Source organism: Mya arenaria, chromosome 6 (genome assembly GCF_026914265.1).
Source record: "Mya arenaria isolate MELC-2E11 chromosome 6, ASM2691426v1".
Lineage (NCBI taxonomy): Eukaryota > Metazoa > Mollusca > Bivalvia > Myida > Myidae > Mya > Mya arenaria.
The window spans coordinates 52,732,052-52,757,201 of NC_069127.1; the positions used below are offsets into that span (position 1 = coordinate 52,732,052).

Here is a 25,150-nt window from a genome sequence, read left to right on the forward strand (position 1 = left end):
AAATCTGTTGAGTAATTTAGAAGTTACACTGCTGACAAGAAAAACTAGCTGATGCTCTAGCTGATCTCTTCTGGAATAATGATCTAGAGCATTCACGAGCTTTTCTTCCAACACGATCATCATCAAATTTTACAAGTACATATTTGGGCTTGAATGCATCCTTATCCACCTGGGAATAAATCCCGGGACTGTTCCTGTAGCCGAATTAACAATTCCATCTGACAGGTCAATATTTGTAGTAAGCACTACTGTGGCAAATATGCTATACTTAAGTTCTGCTGGTATTCCACTGGCATCTGGTTCAAATGAAGCATGCTGGATTTGTTTTGTTTGTTCATCTTTCCAAGTGTCAATTACTTTTAAGGTAAATATTTGCTCATTTAGTTTTTGAAGGATCTATCGAACTTGACCTGTATCTTCTGATGTTACACCTGTGTACCAAAAAATGTTCAAATCTGTCAAGCCTTTCATGAGTTATTGTCCGGAAACCATTTTTCTATTTTTAGTAACAGTGACCTTGACCCCACCAGTCCCAATATCGAACTTGATCTGTATCTTCTAATTTTACACCTGTGTACCAAAAATTGTTCAAATCCGTTTAGCCTTTCATGAGTTATCGTCCGGAAACCGTTTTTCTATTTTTAATAACAGTGACCTTGACCTTGGCCCCACCAGCCCAAATATCAAACTTGACCTGTATCTTCTGATGTTACACCTGTGTACCAAATTTATTTTAAATCTGTCTAGCCTTTCATGAGTTATCGTCCGGAAACCATGAAAACCGACCGACCGACAAGCTCACTAACTTGATCTGTATCTTCTGATGTTACACCTGTGTACCAAAAATTGTTCAAATCCGTCTAGCCTTTCATGATTTATCGTCCGGAAACCGTTTTTCTTTTTTAGTAACAGTGACCTTGACCTTGGCCCCACCAGCCCCAATATCGAACTTGACCTGTATCTTCTGATGTTACACCTGTGTACCAAATAATGTTCAAATCTGTCCAGCCTTTCATGAGTTATCGTCCGGAAACTGTTTTTCTATTTTTAGTAACAGTGACCTTGACCTTGGCCCCACCAGCCCCAATATCGAACTTGATCTGTATCTTCTGATGTTACACCTTCGTACCAAAATATTTTCAAATCTGTCCAGCCTCATGAGTTATCGCCCGGAAACCATGAAAACCGACAGACCGACTGACCGACAGACAGACCGACCGACCGACAGACCAACCGACTGACAAGCTCACTCCTATATACACCCTCAAACTTCGTTTGTGGGGGTATAATAAAGCGAGTGTATTATAATATTAATAAAATATGGAAAAATGTATTTGGAGTTACGTATTAATAAGCAATAGTTTGGGGACGAGACCCTGCCCGGTGACAATATGCTAGGGTGCAGAGGATGCACTTTTCAGGCAGGGGACGCATATCTAAAGTTGTACCCTCTTTTCTTATGCCACTCTTGCACCAAAACCTGGATACACCCATAGTAACAAGAGCTGTCGTAAGACAGCGCGCTCGACTTCGCCGCTTTGACTTAGAAGTGAATACAATAACAATGTAAATATTACCACGTTTGGTCTATTTATGCCAAACCTAACTAAAATTATTCAATACATAAGGTGACTTTGATGCTGCCCTCCAACCACCATTCAAATAACTTGATTTCCCATTATGAAAATGTGGTAAAGAATATATAAATATGCCTTTCAAAAGAAATAAAAAAAATCAAAAAAATCAAGGGCCATATAGTATAGCCCTCCTAGTTTTCCCTTGGTAAAAATATGGTTAAGAATGTAAAAATGTCAAAAGAAATTAAAAAAAAAATATTCAAGGGACATAATTTGTATTTAGGGGTAAAATGGAGTTATGTTTCTTGTTGTAAGATGGTCATAAATAATTTTGAATTTTATTAAGTGCATTGAATGAAAGGTATAGAAGTTTTTTTTTATTCAAATCCCAACTTGCCCTTAACTTTTACTTGCCTAAAACTTTAACCTAAGTCAATCAGGGGCCATAACTTGTATTAAGGATATGGAGTTATGTAACCTCATTGGGTGATGGTCCTGAACACTTGTGTTAAGTATTAAGTCAATTGAATGAAGGGTAAAGAAGTTATTAAATAAATACCCCAACCTGCCCTAAAACTTTAACCAAAGTTCCATAGTTAATCAGGGGCCATAATTTGTATAAAATATAATATGGAGTTATCTAACCTCATTATGTGATGGCTCTGAACAACTTTGTGAAGTATTAAGTCAATTGAATGAATGGTATTGGAGTTTTATTAGAAAATCCCAACTTGCCCTAAAACTTTCACCTGCCCTAAAACTTTAACCAAAGTCAATCAGGGGCCATAACTTGTATTAAAAATAATATGGAGTTATGTAACCCTATTGTGTGATGGTCCTGAACAACTGTGTGAAGTATTAAGTCAATTGAACAAAGGGTATAGAAGGTATTAATAAAACCTAACCTGCCCTTAAACTTTAACCTAAGTTCCATAGTCGATCAGGGGCCAAAATCTGTGTAAAGAATAATATGGAGTTATCTAATCTCATCATGTGATGGACCTAAACAACTGTGTGAAGTATTAAGTCAATTGAATGAAGGGTATTGGACTTATATGTGAAAATCCCAACTTGCCCTAAAACTTTAACCTGCCCTAAAACTTTAAACTAAGTCCATCAGGGGCCAAAACTTGTATTAAGGATAATATGGAGTTATGTAACCTTATTGTGTGATGGTCCTGAACAACTGTGTGAAGTATTGAGTCATTTGAACAAAGGGTATAGAAGTTATTAATAAATATCCCAACCTGCCCTAAAACTTTAACCTAAGTTCCATAGTCAATCAGGGGCCATAATTTGTGTAAAGAATAATATGGAGTTATCTAACCTCATCATGTGGTGTCCCTGAACAACTGTGTGAAGTATTAAGTCAATTGAATGAAGGGTATTGGACTTTTATAAGTGAAAATCCCAACTTGCCCTAAAACTTTAACCGGACGTCGACGCCGGGGCGAGTAGTATAGCCCAACTATTCTTTGAATAGTCGAGCTAAAAACGGATATTAAATACTAACGAACGAAATAAATGTTTCAGAAAACTTTATTAGCATACAAATTGAAATATGAAAGAACATGTAAGTACAATAAGTAAAAGCTCTAATATGTGCAACCATTATGAAAATCAACTGGCAAATATATAATAGCACATACATGTTTATAAACGAACGAAACAACAGATAACAGTTTATTAAACTTAAACATTCCTACATAACACATGCAACTGTTTGCATGGATGATAACCTGTATTGATCAGCATAGTTTCTTATGATGAAACAAATATGAAAATATGTGTTCAGTTTTAATAATCTACAGCTTTCAAATGGATTGCAATGCATTAAATTGCTATACAATGTAAACGAATAAATTAAACGGTGGTTACAAACATGTAAATTACTTATGGAACCAGAGCAAGGTTTAGGTATTAGTTTTGATAAAGATCTTTGGAATTACAATATAAAGGCAATAATCAAAATAATCTCTGGGTTTCAGGTCAAAGACTTTTGTCCAAAATATCCAAACTCTACTTACAGATTATACAAAAATAAACGAATTATGTGTATTTATATTATAATATATACATATTTTAATGAAGAAAAAAAAATGAATCAATTAAATGTACTTTTCGCCTCATTTTACACTTAGTGATATTACCCTTATTCAAAATATTGAAATCACTCTTTTGGAACACCTCAGCCACTTTTCATTGAAAACAACGTCGGATGTATGCCCGTACAACAGTAAAGAGAGATCGTAAAATTTAAATAACAGTGATAATTAATACTGTTATCAAAATAAAATCGCTGTAGTGTTTAAACGTGTATTATGTATTACTAAGTTTAAAATGATTGCCAGTGAGGTGTATAATTTCATAAATAATTAAGATTCCAAAGAGTCAATAATATAAACTGCTTATTAATGCTATATCCCCCGGAGGGGGAAAATTCCCCCGGAATTTCGACCCATCCCCAGGTCTCCCGAAGGGGGATGTAAATCCCCCGGAATTAAAAAAAAGTGTGTTTAAAATTACGCAAATTTATCACAGGGTTTAATTATAAATGGCTGTTTACAGTAATAATGCCCTTCCTGTCCTGAAGCTTAAATGGATTATCAACTGATGGTGTGTTTTAACAACACCTATTGGGTGACACTTAATAAATCAGCAGGGCACATTTCATGCATTGTTTTGATTGAAACTGACAGAATTTGCGTAAGAAATGTCAATTAGACTGGTCAGATAAAAGGTCGATTTTCATTGGTTAAAACTATAATTTTTATCCAATTAGAGAGGATGTAACAAATTAAAGCGTTCTTCAAAACATGTATCATTGTCATCAAAAGGATTTGTCATCAAAAGGATTAATAATTTTAAGGTGACAGTAAATTATTCAGTCAAGAAAAGGATTAAAATCATTAATAGACAATGCCATAGGCAGCAGATTTTGTATCCAATTTTAGAGGAAGGTAAGCCCATTGAATTGTCTCTGAAACATATTTTTCTATGAAGTACTCTATTTTGCAATTGAGGGCTTTTATTGTGCAATATGGGCCTATGGCTGTGTCTTATGAAAATACAGATGAAGTGCTGGAAAAAGGGATAAACAAGGTAAATTGGCACGTGTGTCATGCCCGTAATGCTACATGGCGATGATGAAAATTTACTGGTATGTGACCCAAATCCCCTTTAATTCTGTACGTAATCCCCTCGGGAGCCTTTCAAAAATAAAGCAATTTGTTTTTTTCGTACTTGCGTCTTAAAATACTTTGAAATTTTGCCGAATTAGATCTGCTAAAAAATCCACCTGAATACTACCAAAATCCCCCTGAATTTTCAGACTTTTGAACAATTGGAATTTCTATGCAATCTATTTGCAGTGCAGTTAAATGTTAAGATTTCTGACACTGTAAATCATCCATATACATTCGCGGTTGTTTTTGATGGAATATATTGGAGGTGTTCCAAATGTGATATCGCTATGCTACAATCTGGAAATGAATTGGCCATGTAGCAATTTTATTTTGGTATAAACCTGGCGGCTTAAAACAGTATCCGCGTAAAAATGTCAATAATATAATGAAACAGAAAAAAATAATGGTTATATCTGGTTATTATTTTGATTACATTTTGTATAATAGCGTTATACTGTTTAACTATAGTTCTCATGACATATATATGTGTTTATAAAAAGAGCATATTCTATATCTTTAAGACTTGCATGTAAATGAACTTCAATTCTAAATATGTGTTAATGAAACAAGAAGAACAATGAGCTTATGCAAAACTATGCAATATCATACCGAAAACATAATCAATTAAGATTTGATTTTATAAAGATTTCCAAGTACATGCGATTCAATTTAGGATTTCTATGAAAGATTTAAGGCAGCTTAAAGGGGCTAGACACCAGATGGTCTAAACATCGGTAATTACTATCAGCGCATTTCAAAACAAGCCAAGAATTGTTAATGTAGATAATTATAGTGACGCCATTTTAAACTTACTGGGATTTACATGGTAGACAACCGTAGTAAATTTCAAATTGGAAAAAATGCGCAAAAACAGTGAAAGATGCATGTGTCGTAAGCGATGTTATACATGAGTAAGTAAGAATTAATGCCTTGTACAAAACGATGGCAATTTAAGGTACGTTTTTGAAAAAAATATATCTTGCAATTTTATCATGTTGTGTCTAGCCCCTTTAAAGCCCATTCAAATTTCAAAATTTGTAAAGCAACGGGAATACAGAAAGGTTTTTGATTCAAAGTTTTGTAGTTCTTACAGCACCAATAAGTTAATTATTTTAAATCATCAACGTTATTTAAATTGAGATTTAGAATAACCAGTACAACAATTTGGTATTCACTCCCCATTTGATATAAATTTGCATTAGTCCATATTTGAATGGAATAGATAAACAATAAAGTCACTGTCCTATGACAAATGTGAAATTGATCACCAATTTAGTATAAGAGCCCCGTTCTATCCAAAGATTGGGTCTTTCCAGCATGGCCTGCCATATTGACATCTCTTCGCCCCTCGCATCCATCCAATCTACTGGCATGCCTTGACTCATGCTTAAAATATATTACACAAATAAAATCAAAAAGGCTGATAAAATCCTCACACTTCCTCATTTATTATAATTACAGAAAAAAAATATCATTCGGTGTTTTGTTGACAAATATAGGTATTTGCTATTCAACCATTCAAAAGATGTATACATCTTCCTGAAATATGAATAACTACTAGAGATCCACTTATCCTACCTGAGCCACGATTTAATCGAGCCCGACCAAGAAAATCGTTACTTGAGATTTTCTCGTGGTCCCATATAGTCAACTCTAGACTGTGCCCCCGTTGCTCCATCAATGAGATGTCATCGGACGTGAGCGTATGATTCCAGAATGGATTACATCCCTTCCGGGTCTTATTTTTATGGCAACCTAAAGTAGAAAGCAATAACTGTATGCAAATTTAGCTGTTCGCTGATATGCATCACTCTCAAAAACAATGTATAGGTAGAAGTCATTGATGGTGTCTTGTTCGAGAGGGCAAGGGAAAGGTAAACCTGGTGGGGCTTGAACTCATATCCGTTTGGGTGCAAGACGGACACTTTACTCAATAGACCACTAGACCGATTTCACCCTATAAAACAGTTACTGGCTTAACACGCATAAAACCAAGAAGACAAACTTTTACAAAATATGTCGTCTTAAGTTTAGCACACCAAGTTTGGTGAAAAGGGTTTGTATGTTAAGCCAAATTTAGTGAGTAGACATTGTCAAGACACAACTATGGAATGACTGAGATGACATGCTGGTTATTGAACCTGATTACGATACTCCGCTCCTACACATTCTGACCAAATTTGGTGATGATTAGTTATAGGTTTCTAAAGTTATTGATTGGACAAGACAATCTTTGGTAAGTTCTACAATTAAAGGGCAACCTAATACATCTAGGGTTTGATGAAGACATCTATACTAAATCACACACATTTTACCGTAATAAAACACATCAAAAACTAAAGAAATCGTTTTTGTAGTACCAGAAGACTTTCAAAGGTGTTGCATTCATTGGAATTTGAATGCAGTTGAAAGGATATACATTCAGTTGTTTAGGTGCAAAAGGTGTGTACATTTATATATGTGTTGTACATCAAAACTTATGGAAGTCCTCACCTGTAGATGTGGATGTTTTCTCTTTACGCACAAAGTGTACACTTACACTCGAATCTCCCTTATAAACCATCATCGTTGACGGCTGGCTGTCAGTCTGAAAGCAGCATTGTATTGACAAGAAACTATAAAACTTATCTTCAACAATAACTATTTCATGTATATCATAATATGTATATCAGTGAATCACCTTATGAACGCTATTAAATGAACTGGAGTTTCTTAAAGAATTTGGGTTATTTCTTTACTTCTTTTCCTTCATGGATGTTCCGTAGTATTTAACTTATCATATAATAAAATCAGTTCTTTTTATCATACTTTATACTTCATACTGTATTATCATTGGTTTGATTCAATGTATATACTTCCATGTTAAAAACACTAACATTTAACTTTTAATTTGACTATGCATTTTTTTCGACATTGAATCAAGGTAATAAATAACTTGCTATGTTTTATTAATCAATAAAAGATAAGATTTGCTGTATTTATAATAGAAATTTCATGAATAAAACACTTTTTTAAGTCAAAATAAGATCCTATCTGAGCCTAAGTCTCGAAGCCTAAGTCTCGAATACAAATACATGTTACAATGATGTAGTTAACATAAGTGAATACGAACCACTAAGAGCATTTTTATCAAGACTCCTAGTAGTGACTATGGATCTATGAAACACTTTTATTCACTTCATGGTAAAGACTTTTCTCAAAGCATCTCGTGACAACGCTTCTCTGATAGAACGTACAGCAGGGGTCCAGTTTCAATACCCGATCATACTTGCGAAAGTATCCAAGGTTCGTAATTTGATACAATTCTTTGTAAATTTAACTGAAGCTTGAGTAACAAATGAACACAAAGAAATAAGGAAATAAATACTGGATTGTGGCGGTACTCGTAAAGATATTAAGTCAATTCATAACTAAAGTCATGTTAAGTTTCTACCATTTTATATAATCACTTCAAGACATCAGCTATACTTTATTGGCATTGATTTGATTTAAGATACACAATATCATGCTAAAACACGTATACATTTCTTTTAATTTCACCATGAAATTTAGGCATTTGACTTAATTTAAGAAAAGACTAAATATTTTTTATGAATACTAGCCCTGATCATAGTCTCTCCTTGGTACGAAATCGCGCCTAGTATTCATAATGAAAAGGAACACATAGATTGTTCTCGATATGATACTTACCATTGACAGCCTCAGTGGTCCTGTTTAGTAATGGCCAATTGATTTTACAGTCCAGCGAAACAAAATAATTAATCGAAATGGATTAAGGTCAATCCATGAGAATTTTAAATATGGAATCAAAACAACATACTTGCAAAGCCCTAGTAACCCACTCCTGGTGGGGTTACCGTCTTGGGGAGGGGTCATCAAACTTGTAGTTCACAAAGTTGATCGTGACTTCACCGAGGGACGTGTTTCGACCAATCTGGTCATTGTGCCAGACTATCACCAACAGGGTTCGGCTTGGTAGCTCGCCGGCGGGTAACTTGTACTGGTAGTAGAATGAACATCTATACTTATTTTGAAGGACTAACTACTTCACATTACTTCTTTATATAATACGCGTAAGTAACCCAAAACAAACCCAAGGTCAAATCTTTACCAAAACATAAACTAATGACAACAGAATGTTTAAATAGAATTAATCTGATTCTCCCACTGTAAATATTTACACAACATTTTCATCTCTTATACACGTAACAATAATGAAGCAAAGAGAGGAAACGTATTACAAAATTGTCCATGTAAATTAATAAAGATTTACCTCCCTTTCACCATGAATTTTCAATTTTAAAAACAATTTCTAAAGGGAGATTAATGCGTACTACATTCTAATAAAGGGTAAACAAACATTGAAGATATAAATTTTCACAATCAATGGTTGCTTTCCGTACATCTTTATTTTCATCAAAAAAGGGACTTTTTCTACTGACTCAATTTATTGTTTTGGCTTTCAAAACATATATTAGGATCATATAGTCATATGCTTTATTGTCCACCAAGAACCCCGTTTCGATCAAGGCTCTAAAATATAACTATGAAAATCTTAAATCTTGTTTGTTATTTTTGATATTCACATTTTATACATGCTTTTTTACGACAAAATAACAAAAAAACTGACCCTAAAGTTATACTTTACAATACTATTACATATTATACAAGACGTCGTCTGCTAATAGAAATTCAATATATGTATAAAAAAACGACGTAGCTAAGTAAACTGTTTACGAAATATTGTTTTCAACAATGTGTAAAGCTGGGTTATAGAAATATTCAAAAACTATTAAAAGGTTATGTGAGGCAAAAAACATCGCATATAATGAAATATCAAAGATAACCTATTTGGACCTGACCCTATTTTCCTTTATTGCAAGCCAACAACTATTTGCTAAAAGTCATTTTGGCCTCCTTTTTGGTATCGTAAGTGATGGTCTGACAGCAGGTATATATGTGTCAGACCGTGTCAAAAATTCAGTCACCAAGCTGGACACGAACCTAAACATCAGCAATATATTCTAGAACCCTGAACTGATAGCACCAACAGGCATCACTGCAGTAGATAACCGGTTGATCATCTGTGGTTGGGAAAGTAACAACATACTGCCCAGTGGACAGACGTCCCAGATAATGGACAATAAGCAATGGATAGTGTCGCCACGCTGTGTCTGCTACAGTCAGAAGCAGAAAAAAGTGTACCTTACCGTCTGCACTGGTTGGAATACCGAAACTTATGCTAAAGTGTATGATTCAACTAGAATGTTTGATAAGATATATTAACTGGGTCAAGTCGATAACTGTTCAAACGTCATATTATAAATACAGATGTTTTTCACTTTGTGAACCCTGTGTGTTGGTGGGGAATTTAAATGAAAGCGTAAATGTATTAAACAAACTTTTCACTGTGAATAACATTAATAACAACACGCTTGTAGATAATATTGAACGCAAAATGACGGAAAATAAAAAAGTACAAACACACAATGGTTCGATCCCTTCCAGGCGTACCTTCTTAGGAACTCACTTTTGTTCAGGTTCCTTTATCAACATAAGATAGAAAGCAATGATTATTTTGTAATTTGATTTTGTCAAATTACTGCACAATTTAATAAGTGAGTGTTGATGAAAACATACCGGAAAACACCTAGCGTAATGTGTATATTAAGCATAGCTCTACTACACTGATTCTACAGATATCGAGTAAATAAAAAGGCTGATTTTCTCGATTATTTTCCTCCGGCTCCAATTATTTTGTTTATATATCACATAATTTCAATCTCTTACCAAGACCATCACTCAAACCTGCAGTCATGTCTGTTTAGAGATTTAACCGAACCCCGCCAAGAAAATCATGACTCGAGAGTTTCTCATAGTCCAAGATCATTAATTCTAAACAGCGTTCCCGAAATTCCATCAATGATACGTCATCACACGTGGACATTTTATTCAAGAATTGATTGCATTCATAACGGATCACCGGCCTCTTCTGTTTGCTGCCTCTATTTTTCTCCGGTAACAAGTCCCGTAAGTTGGCAGCAATTACTTCAATTAGTGTGTACTTTATTATATATTATCCCGATTGTGACGACAGCTATAAGCTGATACTTATCATTCTATCAACTACGTTACCTGGGCAGAAGTCAGGACTGGTGTTTTTTCAGAGATCAAAGAACGTAAACATGGTGGGGCTTGTCCTAGAGAAATATTGCTTGAGAGAGGGACACTTTGGCCAGAAGACTACTTTTACCCTATGAGCAATTAACGGCTTTACAAGTAAAAAGTTGACATTATAAAACACAACAAATGGATATCTGTATCACTTTTATTCACTTCATGGTAAAGACTTTTCTCAAAGCATCTCGTGACAACGCTTCTCTGATAGAACGTACAGGAGGGGTCCAGTTTCAATACCCGATCATACTTGCGAAAGTATCCAAGGTTCGTAATTTGATACAATTCTTTGTAAATTTAAATAAATTGCTGTTGTTGATACAGATTATTTAAGTTCGAAAATCTGTTAATAAAACGGAACCCAGAATTTCCATTTGTTAACACATACTTGGGTTTGTTTTTAAATAATTCAAAACTTTTTATCTTGATCTGCATTATGTACCTTATTTTTTATTGTGTGAAACTTTGCTCAATGCATACCAAATGTTGTTAAGTATCTTTTAACAACATGATCCTCACTTGTATCTCTAACGGATGCAACTTGTTGCTCAATTTAACAATTTTAACTGGATAGCTGAGTGTCTGAAATAGATAAATGAAATCTCAAGTAAACATATCTGGAATGAATAGTATATTTAGAGCTCTCGGTAAGAAAAACGTTAAAATGGATTCTCGAAAAAGGTCTCCACTTAGTACCTACCCTTTAAAGAATATAAGTCTTTAAGGTCATATAATCCGTTGAATGAATGAACCAGTTGGGTAACACGCCTTGACGAGAATTTCTATACGAGTCTTACTTATCCCTTAGGACGACCTGTAAGCAGATAAAACATATACTTTTGGTTTATTCTCATTTAATTTTGTTGGATGGTAAGGAGCGCTGAAAACTGATATGTGTCAATATCAATAATACAATGCAAATTACAGAGACAATCGTTATGGAGTCCATTTCTTGAGCAAAACCAGTGCTTTGTCACTTTTTTATATTATATGATAACGATTCCGTTGTCGTGCTCGAAGCCACGACCTCTATGCTAAAATTGTGACTTGAAGTTTGCCTTTTTTCATTGTCAAAATTGTCATCAGATGGTTGCTGCCGGGAGGGTGTAATGACAGTTATCTTTTAATTCATGTGTTATAAAACATATTTATTGCAATATGTAAATGATATAATGGTAAGGTACATATCACAACCATTACATGTGGTAATATAGTCACATTATGCCACTATAAACCACTTCCATGGTTCCTCCTGAGTATATTTGGCCAAACCGGAGGCAAACTTTTAAGAGAACAACTTGTCGAAAGGGGGAACCATCATTTCAGTAACCATCTTTATACAACGACATAACGTTACTTTAATTGGTTTTCGATGTTACTTTTAGGTCCAGTTGTGTCGAAAATTTTCCGGGCGGATTCCTTTATTGCTCGTGTCGTTGTCCTTCAAATATCCTTGCGACAGTGAATTGATAGAGACAATCAAATGGCAATAATTATGACGATCTTTCTGATCTGTACCAGCTAGTTTGTAATTTTATTTTGTGTACTAATGTTACAGTAGGTTCAATACATGAAAAGCTTTCAAACGATTCAAAAAATACTCTTGATAGATGGAATAATTTAATAACATCACATGTATTTTAATATATTAAATTCATTGATTATTGTGTCCTTATTGTATTTATATTGAGCTGTTCCTCCAGAATAAAATGTAAATACTTTGTGAATCTTCATTTTATTTACACAGCATGGGTGTTTTGTTATCATTATTCTTAATCATAGAAACAATGAGCATTCGATGAAAAAACATTATAAAAGCAAGCCAAGCTGGTGTGATATGTTAGCGACATTGTATTCCTCATTTAACCAAACGAAAGCCTCAGATAAGTAAAGCCAAAAAAATGGTCATGCTATAAATTCTTATCTTGCCCACGGGCAAAGATAAAACAAGTACCCGTATGAAACTCGTTTTTATTGTCATCACACAATTACCTCCGTTGTTGAAGACCGTCGTCTGTAACATCATGGAAACCTGATCTTGTGGCAATATTTATAATCCAAATTAATTATTTCTCGCTTCAAATGGAACCATGAAAAAGTTTTCACACTGCATTTAAGAAATAATGCTGTTCTCTCCTCAGAAATATTTAAAGACCGATTCGACTATTTACATAATTTGAATCATTGCGCGCATATCCATGACAATGTTTACAATTAACATTTGTTTTTAACTCGCTGCTTCACCGTTACGACATAATTTATAGGAAAGCTTATGTTCTAAATTTTTATCGGTGTATAAACCGCATAAATATCATTTTAATAATAATTTAAAGAGTACCACTCTCGCGGTCAAACATTGAACATTTCATTTAACGGGTTTTTTAACACGTCGTTTCAATGCCTTTTTATTATGATAATGTTTAAAATCAAATGAAAAGTAATTTCTCTAGCTTTAACCGGTGTACATATTGTAAAAATACCATAATTATTTATCAAGCTATTACGACTTTCGTAAAGGTACACCTGTATTCACTCGATACTGCACCTCCGTAAATTATTAAGCGCGCGCTGATATCGATCAAATTATTGTTATCAGTGATCAATTCAACCGACGACAGCATATTCAGATTGACTTGCGATTTAAAACTTCGTTTCTTATCTCTTTAATCCTACAGCCAGGTTTCATCAAACAGCGGACTTGTTTTGTGTATTTTCTCAAATTGCAGACTGGTTGTGTAAGTACTTTGAGTGTTTTCTCAAACAACTGTGGATCGTAGCTTATGTGTGTACATATTTACATAAAGATTTGAATATTAAACAATTATCTGTCTTTATACCTCTCGGAATGCATCATTTTAGCAGTACAATTTAAGTAAGCGTATCACTATTTACTTCCTAGTGCAAATGTTTATCGGAGAAGGATTGAATTCAAATTGATTTTGAGGTAAAGTTTCTCAATTTAACATTTTTTACCAAAATATATCAATTATATGTTGTCTTTCCTCATTTTTTCAAAGAAGAGGACGCCACATCAAGAATAAACTCATAATTTTAAATTTTATATATACTTCACCTTAAAAAACTTCTTTTGACCACTCGAATGCTTCCTTTTTGAGGATCAGAAACTTTGCAATTATATAGCGTTCACCGGAATTTAAATGCAATTTAATGGATACGCGTAGGTGTATTGATGCGCGATATGCGTGTAAATGTATGTTTTATAATTAGAGCATACAAGAGTCCTCACCTAGATGTCGAAGTTGTCTCTTGTTTCTCGTCAGACACAAAGCGGACTCTGACACTCAGATCTCCCTAATATAGTTACCATCATCGAGGATGACTGGCTGTCAATCTGTAAGCATCATTGCATAGACATCTAGTTAAAATACTTCTCAGTGCATTCCTCATAATTGCACAAACATGGGTTTGGGTTAAATAATGAGAGGTTATGTCTTATCCATCAATTTTCCTTCAAATATATTGCATGATTTAGAAGTTATATAATAAGGAATCCGGAATCAAAAAATGTATTACACACTGTGTTTGCTAATACCATTTCACTGCGTAGCTAAGTGCACTTGCGCAAATTAAGTTCCGTAATACTTTACGAAAGAAAAAAGAAATATAATCGATAAAATCTAAATGCTTTTGTTAAGAATACTATTATGATTGTATTTGCAATGCATTTTCATGGACTTAATGATCAACGTTCAAAGGATCTCTGCTTTCTTAAGTCTAAATATTAGTCAAAGCACTAAAAAACACACATGTTAATAAATTGTCATTTATTATAATAATTAGATGATACTGATATGTTAAAGCGAAACTCTTTGCAAAAACAATACATTTAGTCAAATACTTGTATAACAAACTTAAATTTTGAATGATAAATACTCTGTTTTCTGCATTTAACAAGATACCCTTAATAAGAACAATTCATTTCGATATGTATGCATCATTTTCGGTGAATTAAAACACTTCAAGTAGTTGTTGTAATGCATCTCTAAAAATTATAATAAAATTTCAATGTTTAACTTTCGTTCAAAATTATATCACCTAAGTTTCTAAATTTCTGAGCCTTTGGCTCAAACACAAGCTCAAGACATTATGTATGGATGGGACCTGCTTCATCAAAATGTACCTTTGATTGACTTCTGAAAATAATACCGAACTGATCCTAATCCCTATTGGGTACGAAATCGCTTTACGGATTCCTTATGAAAAGGATTATATGTATTTATTATCGGAATTGATAATGTAAAATTCGGTTGTGAGGTAGATTTTGTAGGGTACTGTAGTTTATATAAGTTTTACATTTTCCTCGAGGAAATTACAAGTATCGGGTTATGTACTGATTTGGGAAATCATTCGATAAGCAAGTGGGGTACGGAGAGGATCGTGTCATTGTACACTAGTAGCGTGTTTTATTGATTACAAAAAATGATATACAAATAGATGATTGTTTCTGTGTTATTAACGCATATTTATTTTTCAGTTTGGTATTGTTTGTGTTACCAACGTACGAATGGGAGTTTATTCGTGTAGAGGGCTGTGAGTGGCATTGATTCCGGACATTACTACAATGCAGAAGCATTCATCACTGTGTATAGGAACATTGAGCCATTCACCATGTTATGGCTATTCAGGGAATCAGTGCCTGTGTGAATGTTATTGAATTGTCAGAATATACAAAATAAAATACCCCGCTTGTTGGCACACCTATATTGTGTTCCTTTGTTTGTCTTTACTTAAGGTTAAGATAATAAATATTTTATGTTTGGCATAAAATGAAATGAAATAGAAAACATAAGTACAGTTATATACTAAAGGTAGAAAACAAACTACAAATATTTCTTTCTTATGTATTTAAAACTTACTTTCCGACCTAATAAAATTATTGATCCAAGGAAGACTAAAATTTCAATTATCTTGGGTATTTCTATTTAACTATCTCTATGTATCTCTACTTTCCCAATGCAAAGTTATTCAAGCCAATAAAACATTTTCTTGCATATCTTGAGAATTCACTGTCATCTTACAGTCGATATGTTCCTCTTATAAAATGTATTGCTTTGGCTCTCATAATATTTCGATCGTATAGTCATATATTTAGAGATTAATAGAATAAACTTTTAAAATAGTATGTAACTTTGTCTCAAACGAGGTGTTTAAGCTATACGAATAACGTCTTTAAACCAAGTAATATACTAAGAAAATATGCTGTGTATAACTGAATGAGAGAACATTTTCATTTCTTCACGAAGTTATGTGAAGCTAGTAACATCGCAAGAAAAGAAAATATCACTTTATTTCAACTCCACAAGACTTACTTTTTACTGACTGTGTCACATTTTTTTAACTAAACATAAATCTTCTTTCACTTTCAACTCAGGTTGATCGTTATCTGTATGTATTAGGTCATCCCCACCTTAATATGCATAAAGCATGCCCATTTACTTAAGCGACTGATCAGTTAACATTTTATGTACAGTTTTTACAGACCCATCATCCACCCCTTTATCAACCATATTTACGAAACTGAATATATTTTCGTCTTGATACTTCTGATCAATACCATTGTGGTAATTAAGAACCCAGCTGTATCTATAACATATATTTTCTATTAATTTGTAAACATACCATTCATGCATAGCTGAACGAAAACATTAATTTCTAACCATGCAAACTGTTTTTTTTTAATATATATTGTACTAAACGTGTTTATATACACAACTTTATATTAGACATGTTTTGCTACCTTTAAACACATTGAAATATTCAAATAAAACATTCACATACAATGATAGGTGTTAAAAATAAATGGAGTTGTTTCCAGTTTACCAAAATATACTATTTGCACCTGACATTTTTTTGATTGCCAGTGGATATTATTTAGCTTACCGGTGTTTTGTTGTCATTTCGGGGAAAATGCAGACCTTTCTTGTACGGTAACCGGATTGTTTTATCACTGGAAATGCTAGTATGACACAGCTTAACTCCCCTGACCCCCCCCCCAAAAAAAAAAAAAAAAAAAAAAAAAAATGAATAAAGAAAACACCAAGAACACATGAGCTACCTACCCTGCATTTTGGCAATGAAATTCGTAACTTTCAAAAAAACTGTTATTCATAGTATTCATGGTAAATTTATACAGTTTTAGAACACTTATTGTTTTACATTATATACTAAAACATAAAAAGATGGAAGCAACAGATACATTTCATGCAATACTGACATAATACTTTTCACACTCTAAAAGAATGCCATGTTTGTGAAAATACAATGAAAGTGTCTATAATAATTAAGTGTTGAAATATCAAGCCCGATGGCAATCAAACCAAATATCTCCATTTTTACCGCTAGGTACACATTAGATTAGAGTACAATATCGTGTAGTATAGAATTAGTGGGAGTATAACCTTTAACTTCCTGTTACGGAGATTGAACATTGAATCCGCAAGGTTTTTATTTATTCTATTTTTGTTAATCAATACGTTAGTTAAATGTTGCCCATTCTTTACTTAAGCTTCATCGCAACGTGGTAAGGGACAATCCATGATGAATTAACTCATAATTGTATATCTTACTTTATACTGATTTATGTCAGCTCATTTGAGCAGACAGCTGATTAACTCTCGGGTAAATGTACCTGTGTGATTTCTAAAAGACCGAGAGAAAGTTCATCAGGTAGGTTTCTTACCTACAACCACTTCAGAGGCAGGCATATACCTGGAAAAGTTTACACGCACTGGTAAACATGTTTGTTTTATCTAATTGCTAATTTTGTAAAGCTATGATTATATTTCATCTGATATGAACACAGTACTTATATGACGATAAAAGGGATGCACTTTATCCTTTTACAGTTGGGCTAACTAAGGCAGCCAATGGATCAAGACCCGGGCAAGAAACTCCAGGTAGATACCTCTGCCCTGGACATGACCTACTGCCAGCCCTGCTCCCAAGATGGGGAAACTATCCCAGCCGAGGCATTCTGCACTGTCTGCAAGGAGTTTATGTGCTCCACATGCACAAGCGTCCACAAGAAACAAAGAATGTCAAAGTCCCATAAACTTCTTGACAAGAGCAGCATGCCTTCTACCATGCGAGGTTTCACAACCAAAGAAGAGAGCACGCAACCTTGTGACATCCACCCTGAAGAATGTATTAAATACTTCTGTCCGACCCATCAGACACTTAACTGTGGACATTGTGTAGTTCGTGATCATCACAATGTAAACAGCAAATCATTTCTGAAATTGCTAAAGCCTTCAAAGAGGGCCAGGCTTATAAAGCTGTCAAACAGGCTATTGTCCAGTTACTGAAAGACATTGATGCCTGTGCATCTGATCTTAATGTAAACACTAAGCTTGTAGAAGACCTTGGAGAACATGAGATTGCTAAGATAAGAAATTATCGAGATCAGATCAACAAATACTTTGATGAAAGTGAACAGGCACTTCTTGAAACCATTGCCGAAATAAAAAACATGGATGAAAAGCTCCTTAACTCACTGAAACCAAAATGTGACAACCTTAAGACCCGGGTAGGTGAAATCAAAGCTAAACTAGCAGCCCAAGAGAACAACACTAGCCAGTTGTTTATTGAGGCCCATGTATCCAAGAACTTGCTGGATGGACTGCAATTAAGTCTTGCTGAGATTACAAAGATGAATATGATACAACAGTATCAGATTAGGAACGACCCCGCCACTGAAAGTTTGCTGGGTTCCAGGACTGGCTTGGGCACTTTCGAAAAAATTGATATTTCAACAGGTCGAGGTATTGATTTTAGTTTCTTGATCATCATGCAAAATATGATTTTTTGAGATCTTTCAATTACATCTAAAATATGTTGCACATTTTAGAGTTCATTTTCATTTTCTAAAACAGTTGTACTGACTTTCAACTAAATACTTTTGAATAAGGAGACAAATTGATAATAAAAGATAAAATGCTAAACAAGATGATAAAATATCCGATAGATACAGTACATATAAGAAGTTATATATCTATAATCATAGACCAGATATGTGAGCGTTCGAGGATGTCCACAACAAAAAAGGAAAGCAAGAAAAATACTAAAACATCTGATCCTGCTTCCAACGTACAAGTAGGTAGCGACGAGAATACAACTTCATTTGATGTTGCTACCAACATACAAGCCGTTGGCGACATCAAGGCTTCCCAAACAACCAAGATGTTATCGGCCAATACAGTACCAGAACCACTTTTGAATCCTAGTGGAACGCAAACATCTGTCAAACCAAAGCAAAGTAAGAACGTTTTAAATGAATACCTAGATTTTATATTTTACTAAATTTTTATTGTCTTCAGTGTATATTATTTGTTTCCGTAGCACCCTGTACTTTAAATGCACTAAAATAGTTACATTTTCATACCACTCTTTAAATAGCGTTGTTTCTGTTGGCCTCATCTTGTAAGTGCCTAAAAAGGTAACAACGACCTTGACATTAAACCTATTTTGAAAATAATCATATTAGTCTATATACTACTTCGAATGTGATTCAATAGTTAAAAGGCAAGTAAAAAATGACATTATTTTGTGTTGTGCGAAGATCTTACACATACAATATGCTTTGCGAAAGACTGTCAAACGCATTATCAATACGAAACGAGTACCAAATTAAATCCCACGCAGATTACATAGTCATGTGCATGACATCAAATTATGTGTTTTCAGAAACTCGACCTTTCAATGTCCATTGTGCATATATTTTGCAAAGCTAATGGAATATGCTTAAAACGACCATTCTATAATGGATATTTTCATTTTGGCCACTTTATAGATTAACTTACTAAATGTTGTATTTGTTATAAACCGTAGTGAAATCTTAGTGCACTCGTAGCTCAATCGGGCACATTCGTACAACCATCATATAGGCGGTCTGGGCAATTCGTTGGTAATCGATAATGATATTCTCTCTAATGGGACAATTCAGTATTAGTACGAGTCAATAATGGTCTGCATTCTAGTTCGACCTGTTACGTATTCGGTTCGGTATTCTACGCACTCCCCACGACCATTGTACGATAAATCATGCTTACCTGTACAACGATTAATTGCGAGCTGTTACTGTAATTGTACTTTGAATGCATCAAGGTTGCCTCCATTGATTCCCAACATGTGCTGATAGTGTAGTCTTCGAAGAGCTAGCAGTTGGGCTTCGGCATTATAACTTTCCGTCAGTTCTCGTATCTGAGTTCTGCCAGGTTGTAGGCTTAGTGTAACCTTTTAACAAAAACCAGAAACATAGTAAGCAGTTGTTAACTTTTCCAAGAGATTAAACAGCATGAGTATAAAGGATGCCAACACTGTTACGCACTGATAAATATGAATCCAATCGTCAGGACACTTGATTTATCTTAGGTACACCGTAATTTTATCGTGACGAACTACAAACGTGTGTGATTATAAGTTACTGGCTGTTCGTAATTGGTTATTTTCTTCTATTATCTGGGCGAGGTAAACGCACTCGTGCCTGACCGTACTAGACCTTGACTTATATACAATCGTAACGTTAAATATTTATTGATAAAATTGTATGAAATAACAATTACTCACTCAGTACGGAATCTGTTGGATAGTATCACTTTTCATTAACTATCACGTTCGATATGGATTTTATGCAAGCGACCATAAGTGATACAACCCCACAAATCAACCAACTTATACAGTTTTCCATATCATTCCTATCAACATGATTTAAGGATTACACATTTTTATCCCGAATGGTATCATTATGTTGTCTGCATTATAAATTAATCCATAACATGGAAAAAGTCGTACAAGAGAAATATACCATAAAACATGGCAAAGGTGATCGTCACATAGCTTGGACACTTAAATGTTGCCCTTCAGTTCTTTAAATTGTTTATTAAGTTATATGACATATATAATATTACCTTTGTATCATGGTAATAACAGAACACCTACCTAAGTGTTAACGTTGTTGTTGTTGTAAGGTTACATTGTTTTTGTTTTATTTCCAGAAGCACAGAACATAGTCAGCAATGACCTGACCAACCTAAAGTTCACCACAGCCCCAGACATCCTAGTCAAGCCTCGATCAGACACTACGAACTGCTGGCTGCAAGACATTTTCTTCTTGTCTGACGACAGGCTGCTTCTTACTGACAGAACAAAAAAAACATTGAAACTGGTAAACCTCATGAACAGCAGTCTGATGACCGAGGTCAGTGTACCAGACGTGCCATTTGGCATGTGTCATATCCCTGGGGATATAGTGGCTGTTAGTTGTACTTATAGTATTCAGTTCTTAGAGACACGGGGGAAACTCTTTCTGGGCAAGAACATCAAGGTGGATGACGTTTGTTGTGGTGTTGGTTTCCATAACGGTAGCTTAATTATTTCATTCGAGTGCGGAAAGGTTCAGAAGATGGATATGGAAGGGAAAGTGTTGAAGAAAATACCAAAAAGGTCTGTTGAAACCCCTTTTTACTTGAAAGTAGTCAGTGACGATCAGACAGCAGCCATATATTTGTCCGAAATGCACAAGTCCGAAATCACTAAGCTGGACATGAACTTGAACGTTCTCGAATCATTCAAGGACCCTGCACTATTTGCACCAGCAGGCATGACTGCAGTTGGAAACCAGCTGATTATCTGCTGTTTGGTAAGTAACAATATAATGTGTCTGGACCTGCCAAGTGGCCAGATGACCCAGCTACTTGGCAAGATGAAAGGAATAGACTCGCCACGCTGTGTCTGCTACAGTCAGCAGCAGAACAAGATGTATGTTGCCGTCTGGACACAAGGGAATGCCGACAATTATGTAAAGGTGTATAACACAACACCAACATTGAAGTAGACATATTTTTTTTTGAATTAGCAACGGGGTCAAGTAAACTATTAAGCACTTACATTTCAATAGAACTACAGAAAGTTCGTATATATAGTTATGTACCCTGTGATTGTTGGAATATTATAATATAATGTTATAAAGAGAATAGCTCATATTTAATAGATCTTTTTCTTTAACAAAATAAACACGTTCAATGACGTGAGACGTATATATATAAACACGTTCAATGACGTGAGACGTATATCTATAAACAAATGTTCAAATGAATATCTGCTTGTTGCTGGAATAATAATAATAATAATAATAATAATAATAATAATAATAATAATAATAATAGCAATGATTGATTATGTGTTGTTTTTACTTGTAATTTACTTGTCATTAAGTATCTGTTTTTAAACATGTAAAAACAAACCTTCTAATTTGGTCTCTAAAAGGAGGTTGTATATGTGTTTGCAACTATAATATATTTTAGTTTTATATACAGTTGTCCAATTTAGTTTTTTAATGTCAATATTTAAGACAAAATCCACCTAAAGGCACCATTTCAGACTAAAATATAGCAATACTTACTTGTTGGGAATCCCGAACTCACACGTAAACAATATATATCGGGCAGATAATTGACTGCTGCACTCTCACAAATTAAAAATCTTGTTTGTCTTTGATTGAGCAAATTTTTGCATAAATGTCTGACAACCAAGTTATATACGACAGCTGACAAAAGATCAGATCGTAGTTTATTGTATCATTGTTCAAAAATGTATGTTTAATGACTAATAGGGTTACAAAAGCTTTAAGAAAAAATGAAATATTCGGTAGAATATATTTTTATTATTATTTACCAAACCAATAAGATATGTTTGATTGTATCTAATATTACTGAACTAAAGATACAAATCTGTGTATAGTACACAACTTCTGTGTATTTATCTTAATCTTTATTTCCGTTATATCTATTCTATCTTAATCTTACTTTTTCTCCATTCATTGATTTACTTGTTTACATGCTATGCACATTGTATAATGTTTTACTCAATAAACATATCGTATCGTATCTATCATGTATAGCCGTTTTCCATTGTATTATGCAATTTTAACATTGTATTTGTTTATATTGTCTGCTTGTGTTTCCCACATAAAAGTTAAAAAGTTAAAGTGTTTGTTCATAATAGTCTTATGGCAAGTGAAATAACACAATTTGAACATAATTTGAAAGCAATAAATGTTGCCAGCTCCTTTAATTCCCGTATATTTCTTACAATTGAAACAAACGTCAAACCCTAGATTGGAATTTAAGTATAACAGAGGGTTCTTTTACTAGTATTTAAGTATTTTAACTGTGAATAAAAGAATTAGGACGCTCCCGTAGATTGGCAGGGTTTCATCCTTCACTGTTTGGAGTAATAAAATTAAAATGTTGCACGTTTTCGCGACTAGACGATACTCGTAAAAACAGATATTTGCTTTAATAGGATAAGAGTTTATGTGTATGAACTGTATGGCATTTTTGCCTAGCTCTTGGTGGGGAGGGGGCCATTGCTCCAAGTCCCCCACCATCCTATAATTGTCAAAGTTAACTTCTTAATGTCACTTTTGACATTTATATTTTTCTGGAAATGTCTTCATACAAAATGAATATGTTTTTGTGTTACAATTGTCAGTACTACCCAATCAACAATTATTTGAGGCTTTGTGGTAATCGCATCTATTTTATGAAAGATATTTGCATTTTTGTAACCAGGAAATGAATTTAATCCACCATTTTTCATTATTTTATTGGAGATCTTTCTTATTTTAAAATATATCACCGAGATCCCACAGAGACATTGTTTGATATATAGTCTGGGGCATTTTGACTCAAAAACAAAGGTATAATGATGTCCGACTTTTCCGAAAAACATATGAATCTGAAATAAGCGTCTTTCGTTAAATTTGGTCAACTCACTACACAAAGAATGAATGGTTTACTCACGTATAGATCGTTCCTCAAAACTAAATAAAACATGAACTTTTGAAACGTGTTAATTGTTGGCCTTCACCACTCTTTTTTTGCACTGTGGAAGACCATACGTTTTTCACGTCTTACGCATGGGAGAAAGGTCTAACGTTGTGACTCTTTTCTTATGCCACTCTAGCGCCGACACCTGGATACATGGTAAACAAATCAGATGTTTCAGAAAACTTTATTAACATACAAATTGAAATATGAAAGAACATGTAAGTACAATAAGTAAAAGCTCTAATATGTACAACCATCATGAAAATCAACTGGCAAATATAGAATAGCACATACATGTTAATAAACGAACGAAACAACAGGTAACAGTATATTAAGCTTTAACATTCTTACATAACACATGAAATTGATTGCATTGATATAACCTATATTGGTCAGTGTAGTTTCGTATGAGGAAACAAATATGAAAATAGTGGTTCAGTTTTAATAATCTACAGCTTTCAAAATGATTGCAACACATTACATGGATATACAATGTAAAATTGTAAAAGAAATGGTGGTTACAAACAGGTAAATAACTTATGGAACGAGAGCAGTGTTTACGTATTAGTATTGATAAAGACCTTTCGAGTTACAATGCTAAGGCAATAATCAAAATAATCTCTGGGTTTCAGGTCAAAGACTTATATTCTTTTGTTTAAAAATATCCAAACTCTACTGACAGAAAATACAAAAAAAAACTAATTATGTGTTTATATTATAATATATATACATATTTTAGTGAAAAAAAATGAATCAATTAAATGACCTTTTCGCTTCATTTAACACTTAGCAACTTAACCTAATTCAAAACTTTAAGATTCCAAAGAATCATTGATTTTAACAGCTTAATTCGAATAACTAAACGATCTACTTGCAGTGTAGTTAAATGTAAAGATTTCTGACATTGTAAACCATCCATATACATATCAGATTAAAATAATGGTTATATCTGGTTATTATTTTGATTACATTTTGTATAATAACTTTATACTGTTTAACTATATTTTTTATGACATATTTGATGACAAAAAGAGCATTTTCTATATTTTTAAGACATGCATGTACATGAACTTCTATTCTAAAAATGTGTTAATGAAACCAGAAGCACTGCATGTTTTCATTTTAATTAATTTTGAAAAATGAAGAACAATGAACTTATGAAAAACTATGCAATATTATATAGAACATATAAATCAATTAAGATCATTTTGTTTCAAAATGCCTTAATATGCACAGATTTATGCATGTTTGATTACAATAGAAACAGTTTTGATTTTATGAAGATTTCCAAGTACATGCGATTCAATTTAGGATTTCTATGAAAGATTTAAGGCTGCTTAAAGGGGCTACACACACGATGGTC

At 33.7% G+C, this 25,150-nt stretch overlaps 1 protein-coding gene and 1 long non-coding RNA gene across 2 annotated transcripts; both read left to right on the top strand.

The window, feature by feature from the left end:
- The first annotated feature begins 13,613 nt into the window (after positions 1 to 13,613).
- Positions 13,614 to 15,661, top strand: LOC128239270 (uncharacterized). The gene is made up of 3 exons (XR_008261855.1): positions 13,614 to 13,674; positions 14,168 to 14,293; positions 15,435 to 15,661. It is a non-coding gene; the product is annotated as an uncharacterized LOC128239270 (long non-coding RNA).
- Positions 15,662 to 17,826: 2,165 nt separating this feature from the next.
- On the top strand, positions 17,827 to 22,317 carry LOC128237889 (uncharacterized). Its single transcript, XM_052953469.1, has 4 exons — positions 17,827 to 18,103; positions 18,208 to 18,720; positions 18,963 to 19,214; positions 20,953 to 22,317. Exons 1-4 carry the CDS (start codon positions 17,827 to 17,829, stop codon positions 21,789 to 21,791), a joined length of 1,881 nt encoding a protein of 626 aa, XP_052809429.1. The 3' UTR covers positions 21,792 to 22,317.
- The last annotated feature ends 2,833 nt before the right edge of the window (positions 22,318 to 25,150 follow it).

Coding starts and splice junctions, on each gene's coding strand:
- LOC128237889 (XM_052953469.1), top strand. CDS start 17,827: ATGGATCAAGACCCGGGCAAGAAACTCCAGGTAGATACCTCTGCCCTG. Junction 18,104..18,207: donor TGACATCCACCCTGAAGAAT/GTATTAAATACT, acceptor AAATTGCTAAAG/CCTTCAAAGAGGGCCAGGCT. Junction 19,215..20,952: donor ATCTGTCAAACCAAAGCAAA/GTAAGAACGTTT, acceptor TTTTATTTCCAG/AAGCACAGAACATAGTCAGC.